At 52.4% G+C, this 8,963-nt stretch overlaps 1 protein-coding gene across 1 annotated transcript; it reads left to right on the forward strand.

Moving 5' to 3' along the window:
- Positions 1-319: 319 nt before the first annotated feature.
- Positions 320-1,087, forward strand: LOC309684975 (olfactory receptor 14L1-like; the record flags this gene model as incomplete). The annotated part of the gene is made up of 1 exon (XM_082500808.1): positions 320-1,087. The coding sequence occupies one exon, from the start codon at positions 320-322 to the stop codon at positions 1,085-1,087; it is 768 nt and encodes a 255-aa protein (XP_082356934.1).
- Between the last annotated feature and the right edge of the window lie 7,876 nt (positions 1,088-8,963).

An 8,963-nucleotide genomic window follows, 5' to 3' on the forward strand; every position in this document is an offset into this window, starting at 1 on the left:
GTGGGGTTAGGAATGAGCTGGGTCATTCCTCATTCAGATGTGGGAGGGGGATTTCTGTGAGGAATGGCATTGGGATTTCCTCAGAGAAGTCTCTCCCAGTTTGTCACTGCCTTTTCCTTCTTGGACAGGTCCCCCTGCCCAGAGGCAGCAAACGTCCAACAGCAGCTCCATCACCTACTTCCTCCTCCTGGCATTTGCAGACACACGGGAGCTGCAGCTCTTGACCTTCTGGCTCTTCCTGGGCATCTACCTGGCTGCCCTCCTGGGAAACGGCCTCATCATCACCACCATCGCCTGCGACCACCGCCTCCACACCCCCATGTACTTCTTCCTCCTCAACCTCTCTGTTCTTGACCTGGGCTCCATCTCTACCACTCTCCCCAAAGCCATGACCAATTCCCTCTGGAACACCAGGGCCATCTCCTATGCAGGATGTGCTGTCCAGCTCTTTTTCTTTCTCATTTTTATTTCAGCTGAGTATTTTCTCCTCACCATCATGGCCTATGACCGCTACGTTGCCATCTGCCATCCCCTGCACTACGGGACCCTCCTGGGCAGCACAGCTTGTGTCCGCATGGCAGCAGCTGCCTGGGGCAGTGGGTTTCTCAATTCTCTCCTGCACACGGCCAATACATTTTCACTGACCCTCTGCCAGGGCAATGCCGTGGACCAGTTTTTCTGTGAAATCCCCCACATCCTCAAGCTCTCCTGCTCACACTCCTACCTCAGGGAAGCTGGGCTTCTTGTGGTTGGTGTCTGTTTAGCATTGGCGTGTTTTGTTTTCATTCTGCTGTCCTATGTGCAGATCCTGAGGGTGGTGCTGAGGATCCCCTCTGAGCAGGGACGGCACAAAGCCTTTTCCACGTGTTTCCCTCACCTGGCCGTGGTCTCCCTCTTTATCATCACTGGAGTGTTTGCCCACCTGAAGCCCCCCTCCATCTCCTCCCCATCTCTGGACCTGGTGGTGGCAGTGTTGTACTCGGTGGTACCTCCAGCAGTGAACCCCCTCATCTACAGCATGAGGAACCAGGAGCTCAAGGCTGCCGTGCGGAAACAGGCCCAATGGACGCTGTTTCACCGACAATAACCTACCGCCTCTTCTCCGCACATTGCCCAGAATTTATCTTAGACCACGAGCCTGAATTTTTCTCTTGTGATAATCCTGCTTATTGATATTTTTCTGGGTTTATACTACTTTTTTTGAGGCTTGATCCTACTGGGTCTGACCCTTGCACAACACTGAGTCAGATGTAGCTGGTCAGATAACAGCTCTTAAATTTAATGGGATGTCCCAAGTAGAATAGGGAGAAAAGGGAGAAACAGAAAAAAAAGACATGGGCTGAGATAAATATTGTTTAAAAGAACGGTAACAGAAAAGATACTATTACTACTACTACTACTACTACTACTAATAAACAAAATAAAGTGATGCAACACAAATTGCTGTCACTTCCCAACGATTAACTCCCCAGCCTGTCCGGAGACGTGATCACCGATCCCTGCCCCCCTGCTAACTCCCATTTATATACTGAGCATGACATCTATGGGATGGAATATTCCTTTGGCCAGCTTGTCTTGTCTGTGGCCCCTCACCTTCAACAGGAAGTTGAAAAAGTCCATGACAATATAAGCATCACTCAGCAACAACTAAAACAATATGAGTTAGCAATGTTATTCTCATAGTCAATCCAAAACACAACAGCTACCAGGAAGAATATGAACTCTATCCCAGGCAAAACCAGGACAGCGTCCGCCCCTTATTCTATACCATCTACCTCATGCCCAGGTCTTAAACTTTTCCATAAATCACCACCATTTTCCTGTCTTTCATATATGTATATATGCACACAGATATCATTCCCTTAGTCCATGGGCCATCCCACTGAAATGTCCCTTGAGTTCATTTAGTCCATGACTTTGGGCTCCATCTGTTGTAACTGTCTTTCCTGGCAGGAGACGTGGTGTGTGGTGTTGAATTGTTGCGTGCTGCATCTGGAGCTCGCAGCTGGTGTAGCCGGCATGGCCCATGCCCATCATCTGTGGGTTGAAGATGTCAATCTCAGACAATTCCCGGGTGCCAGTTGCTGCAGCCACTTCTGGTTCCATCACTTCTGCACTTTGCTCAGTTTCATCAAAGTTCATTCTTCATTAATTTAGGTCACTCTCACTGCAATGCCATAGATAGAGCATATAGCAACCGTATCAGTGATGATATATAGTGGTAATCTAACAATAAATATCATATCATTTGATTCATTTGCCATTCTCACCAAAATCAAATTCCCTTGAGGAACACATCGGTCATCCCCATCTTCCCGCATCACCCACCAAGTGCACCAAGGGCCCTAAACAAAAGAAAACCCACGGATAGGATTGCCTTTGCCTGTGTCAGGAATAACCCAGACTTTCTTCCCGAACATATTCTTCATGTGCCCTATGGGGACTTTATCTCCTTTCACAGTATGGAAAAGTTCTCACTGGGGAGGGAGAGCTCCATAGCAGATGCTCAAATGTTACCTAACCAAGTGGCCTTTGCTAAATGGGCATCCCAGCGTTTGAAGGTCCCACCCCCATGGCTCTCAGTGTAGTTTATAGCAGTCCGTTGTATCGTTTGATCTTCCCAGAGGCTCGTGCATGGTAGTGGATGTGATACACCCACCCAATGCCATGCTCTTTGGCCCGCTGCATGCTCTGCTCGTGGGATGAGGGTGTGCAGGCCCCGTGGCAGGCAACAGCGCCTGCCTCCGAGCACTGCCTGCTGACAGCTCGCAGGAACAAACCAAGTGTGGCATCATTGCCCTTTGGGCAGTGCCTGCTGCGACAGGGCAATGGGTAATAGTTCTAAGGTAGAAGAGGGTCGATTTAGACTACATAGAAGTCTTTTCCTCTGTTTTACCAGGTAGAGAAGGGAGCAGCCAGAAACGGACTCATAATGCATGTCAACTCCTGGCTACGTGGCTGGTGCTATCATGAGGGTTTTTGCTTTTATGACAATAAAATATGAACATGGCCTTTTAGAGAGGGATGGGATCCACCTGTCTAGAAGAGGCAAGGGAGTCTTTGGCAGCAGGCTGGCCAGCTTGGTGAGGCGGGCTTGAAACTGTCACATCCAGCTGGGCAATAACCACAGCCAACCAGAGCAGTGACAAATATTCCTTAGCGGACTCCCAAGGTGATATCCAGAAAGCCAGCCACCTGCAGGGCGTGTACAACTGTGATGGATCCTCTCGCTCTCCTCCAGGGAAACCTGTATGCTTGATGACCTCTCTGAAACGCCTGTATACACGCAGCATGGGGAATGAACAGGAAGAACCACAGATCTGTGTGCGGTCACAGGGCCATGGTTTCATTGCAATTACAGAGACGTGGTGGGATAGCTCGCAGGACTGGAATGCTGTCACAGATGGCTATGCACTTTTTTGGAAAGATGGCCAGCAGGGTGAGGTGGTGGAGTTGTTTTCCACAAGAGAGCACAACTGGAATGTCTTGAGCTCTGCTTGCAGCTGGATGAAGAACGTGTTGAGAGCTTATCATTAAGAATTAAGGGACAGGCGATGTGGTAGGCACTGTTGTGGGTGTTTACTACAGACCACCAGATCAGGAAGAGGAAGTTGATGAGGCCTTCTACAGACAGCTGGAAATAGCCTCATGGTCACAGGCCCTGGTTCTCACGGGGGACCTCAGCCACCCTGGTATTTGCTGGAGAAACAACACAGCCAGGCACACACAGTCCCGGAGGTTTCTGCAGAGCAATGATGAGAACTTTCTGACACAGTTGGTGGGGAAACCAATGAGGAGAGGTGCACTGCTGGGCATTTTACTGACAAATAAAGAAGGACTAGTTGGGGATGTGAAGGCTGGGGGTAGCCTTGGCTGCAGTGACCATGAGATGGTGGAGTTCTGGATCCTGTGTGGAAGAAGCAGGGCAAAAAGTAGAATTACAAGCCTGGACTTCAGGAGAGCTGACTTTGGCCTCTTCAAAGACATACTTGGAGGAATCCCACGGGAAAAGGCTGTTACAGGAAGGGGGGTGCAGGAGAGCTGATTAATAGAAAAGGTCCACTTCCTCCAAGCTCAACATCAGTGCATGCCTATGAGTAATAAATCAGGCAGAGGAGGCAGGAAATCTGCATGGACAAGCAAGGACCTTCTGGAAAAACTCAGGTGCGAGAGGGAAGTTTACAGAATGTGGAAAAAGGGAGTGGCGACTTGGGAGGAGTATATAAACATTGCGAGAGTATGTAGGGATGCAACGAGGAAGGCTGAAGCCCACTTGGAATTAAACCTGGCCAGGGATGTCAAGGACAATAAGAAGGGCTTCTCCAAGTACATCAGTAGTAAAAGGCAGACCAGGGAAAATGTGGGCCTGCTACTGAATGAGGTGGGTGCCCTGGTGACGGAAGATGCAAAGAAGGTGCAGTTACTGAATGCCTTCTTTGCTTCAGGCTTTACTGGTAAGGCCGGCCCTCAGCAATCCCAGACCCAGGAGCGAAGAGAGAGTCTGGAAAAAGGAGGACTTTCCCTTGGTTGAGGAGGATCGGGTTAGAGATCATTTAGGCAAACTTGACACCCACCGCCCTGATGGGATGAACCCAGGGGTGTTGAGGGACCTGGCAGATGTTATTGCAAAGGAGCTCTCCATCATCTTTGAATGGTCACGAGGGACAGGAGAGGTGCCTGAGGACTGGAGGAGAGCCAAAGTCATGCCAGTCTTCAAAAAAGGCAGGAAGGAGGACCCAGGAAACAGCAGGCCAGTCAGCGAGACCTGGAAAGGCTGGAAAGCTGGGTGGAGAGGAACATAATGAAGTTCAACGAGGGCAAATGTAGAGTCCTGCACCTGGTGAGGAAAAATGCCATGCACCAGTAAAGGTTGGGGGTTCACTTGCTGCAAAGCAGCTTTGCCGAGAGGGACCTGGGAGGCCTAGAGGACAATAAGTTGACCATAAGCCAGCAATGTGCCCTGGTGGCGAAGAAGGCCTATGGTCTCCTGGGGTGCATTACAAAAGAGTGTGGCCAGCAGGTGAAGGGAGGCCATCTTTTCCCTCTGCTCTGCCCTGGTGAAGCCACATCTGGAGTACTGTGTCCAGTTCAAGAAAGACAGGGAACCACTGGAAAGAGTCCAGTAGAGGGCTACAAAGATGTTCAGGGGACTGGAGCACCTCTCTTAAGAGAATCAGCTGAGAGAGGTGGGTACGTTTAGCCTGGAGAAGAGAAGGCTGAGAGGGGATCTCCTCAATGCTTATCAGTTTCTAAAGGACGGGTGTCAAGAGGATGGGGCCAGACTCTTTTCTGTGCTGCCCAGTGACAGGACAAGGGGAAACGGGCACAAACTGGAACACAGGAAATTCCATCTGAACACAAGGAAAAACGTCTTTACTTTGAGGGCACCAAAGCACTGGAAGAGGCTGTCCAGAGAGGCTGTGGAGTGTCCTTCTGGGGAGATATTCAAAAGCTGCCTGGCTGCATTGCTGTCCAGCCTGCTGTAGGGGACCCTGCTTTTGCAGGGGGGTTTCACTAGACAATCTCCAAGGGTTCCTTCTAATACCTACCATTCTGTGATTCTGTGATTCTGTGATCTTCTATGTTTTCTGTTGGCCAAAGGGATTCCCCACCAGTGCACATGGATGCTGCCCTGTCTCTCAAAATTGCTCCATTAGAGCTTGCAGTTCTCTGCACGTGTCCTGAACCACCTCTGGCACCTCAGATGTCACCAGGTGTTTGCATTGGAAAAGCTCCCTCCTGGCCTCTGTCTCCATTACTCACAGGGCAGCTCAGAAAAGGAGCTCACTCCGATTTTGGGCAGCTAAGCTGAGACAAGAGGAATCCTCCCTCTGGTGGGTCTGTGGGGTGCACTGGAGAAGCTGAATGTCCCTCCGGCCTCAGGAACATTGCTGAGGAACACTGAACATTGATGCCTCCTTTAGGTCCACACACCCTGGCAGAGCAGAAATTCCTTCCCACCACAGGGATCAGTCCGTCCAGGGTTCGGAGAGGGACAGTCAGTGATGACTTCATTCTGCTTCAAACTCTGCTCCCCAGGAGAGACCCCGCTGCCTTGGAGGAGCTGTCAGCCCTGGAGGCACAGGGACACCTCGAGGGATTGGGACAGTGCGGGGAGGAGGCAGAGAAAGCCACAGCTGGTCCTCTGCTGCTGAGCTGGGCAGGGCTGCTGGGCCGGAGGGAGCTCCTGGCAAGCCGGCAGCGCTGCAGAGAGACAGCTCTGCCCAGGAGCAGCTCCTCTGCACAGCGCAGCAGGGCTGAGGGCACTGCCTGCAGGCAGCGAGGGCAGAGCAGGGAGGCAGAGAGAGGTTGAAGGCAGTCTGGAGAGGGAGGATGCTGAGGGTGAGTCGGGGCAGAGCTCTTCCCAAAGCAGAGCAGCTGCAGTAGTCAGAGAGATCTCCAACAGCTGGCACCTCCCACAGCCCATGGGATGCTCACACTTCTCTGCTGTGGAAGAAGAGGACATTCTCTAGATTGGGGCTTCCCTGCTTCACCATCAGAGGCACGAGCATGACGGCTGCCTTCTCCCAGGAATGGTCAAAGGGCTGTGAAGGTGGGTGTGCAGGCAGGGGTGGGCAGGGCTTTCCTTGCCAGCAGGGTCCCTGCACCCTGGGAGCTGTGTGCCAGAGCAGGGACTCTGCCGCCTGCCAGGGTCAGCTCTCCGCCTGCCTGGGGAGCTCCCACGTAGCTTCTGTGGGGAGAAGCTGTGGGTGGAAGGAGTGACCCCTGGCTGGGCAATGTCCTTCTGCTTTGAAGAGGGTGCTGTGTGGGTCAGGGCTCTTTACACCTCCAGATGACCTCTGGTCATTCCTGGAGGGACTTTTCAAGATGTTCCCTTAATGAGTTCCCTTAATGTGAAGGTAAATTTCTTTTCCTGTTTCTTCTCTTGGTTGGCTGGGTGGGCATTGGCACATGACCAAGAGGACTTTCAAATGAAAGATCAAAGGAGGGATCCCTGTAGAGATAAGGAGCTTTGCTGAGTCTGTGTCTTTGGTTTCCAGCTCTGGGGGCTACAGACAGCACCAGCATCCCTGTTCCAGTCTCACCGGGGTCTGTGGCACCTGCTCTTTAGCCCCTGCTAAATCTCTCACTGAGATCCCCAAAATTGGGTATGTCCTTTGGGTGTTCATGGAAGCTGTAAGTTGCCCTCCAGGATGCCAACCTGTCCCATAGCACCTTTGTGTTATCGAAAAGCCCCACAGAGAAACACAGAGACTTTTCAAGATGGAGTTCCCTTAATATGAAGGTAAATTTCTTTTGCTGTTTCTTCTCTTGGTTGGCTGGGTGGGCAGTGGCACATGTCCAAGAGGACTTTCAAATGAAAGATCAAAGGAGGGTTCATGTAGAGATAAGCAGCTTTCCTGAGGCTGTGTCTTCGGTTTCCAGCTCTGGGGGCTACAGACAGCACCAGCATCCCTGTTCCAGTCTCACCAGGGTCTGTGGCACCTGCCCTTTAGCCCCTGCACACACGCAGAGGCTGCAGGGCAGAGCTGGGCACACGGAGGCTGCCATGGGGTCTGCGAGTACTGGCAGGGAAGAGATGTGGGGGCAGGGAAAAAGCTGCTGGCAGGGAGAGCTCCAGGCAGTGGAGATGGGCAGGGAAGGAGGGAGCTGCTCCTGGAAGCCCTGCTGCAGGGGAGATAGGGGCACCTCCAGCCACCCCTGCAGTGCAGATGCCTTCCCTGAGCCACCCAGCACAGCCCTCAGCCCTCACGGCCATGGGCTCTGGGGTGGGAGTCAGCTCTGTGCCCGGCAGAGCAGCAGGAGAGGCGAAGGGCATCCCTCCTGCCACGTGCCCCATTGCTGCTGCCCAGCGGTGGGGCTGAGGGCACCTGCCCTGCATGATCAGTGTCTGGGCGGTGGCGTGCCCAGCAGGGTGAGGGTAACGCTGCCCTGAGTGCCTGGCTGCCTCTCCCGGTGCCTCTCCCAGCCAGACCCTCACGGCATTTCTCCTGGTTTCTCCACGTCTCCTTTAAAGTTATCTTTTTATTGCTGTCAGCCTCCCTGGGATGGGAATTTCAGCTGCAGAGTCCCACACTGACCTTGTTCATCCACTCCTGACTGTGTGTCCATGGGAACCAGTGTCCCAGCTTTCCTCTGACCTGTGGGGCTGTGGGCAATGCAGGCCGTGGGGGTGGGGAAGGAGTCCATTTTCTCTCACTGAGATGCCAAAAACTGGGTATGTCTTTTCGGTGTCCATGGAAGCTGTGAGCTGCCCTCCATGATGCCAACCTGTCCCATAGCACCTTTGTGTTATCGGAAAGCCCCACAGAGAAACAGAGTCTCTGTGACTGAGGAAATGCTGTTGCGTGGGTGAAATGAGCCGTGGGTGTCCTTGGCTAGAGGTGGGCTGCTGAGACTTGAGAAAGGGTGAGACATTTCATAGTCTGAGATGGATCCTTCTGCTCTCAGCACTGTCTGATGGCATAATAGAAGAGGGAATCCCCCTCCATCTCATGACGGTGCAAGATGGAGGGACAAACCATCTCCCTTGACTCTGCTCTCTGCCCCAGGCAATCCTCATGTCTCACAGCACTCACTCTGTTCCCCTGGAGGGCAGCAGAAATGCTGAGGGTTTCTGACATCCCAGAACAATGCTCAGGGGAGGTGGGGGAGCTGTAAAATACCCAAAGCCTCTCCAACTGCCTTCTGCCATCCTGGTTCCTTAGCAGTGCATGTGCAGATGCTGACAAGCCCTTCTGCATTGTAGGTGGTTCCATCAGAACAGGTACAGAACATTGGCACGGACCCCAGTCCTCACTCTTCCCAGGAACTCTTCCCTCCTCACAGCACAATCAGCAAGAGTAAACCAGAGCTCGAGTCAGGAAGCTGAGGAATGTCTCCTGGAAAAGGAAAAGGGCGTATTACAGGAGGGGCAAAGTCTATGGGAAATGGCTTTCATTTTCCTTAGGGAAATCTCTGGTAACAGACCTCGACCACGTCCCCCTGCCCAGAAGCAGCAA

This window comes from Vanellus vanellus (genome assembly GCF_965231255.1).
Source record: "Vanellus vanellus genome assembly, contig: HAP1_SCAFFOLD_110, whole genome shotgun sequence".
NCBI lineage: Eukaryota > Metazoa > Chordata > Aves > Charadriiformes > Charadriidae > Vanellus > Vanellus vanellus.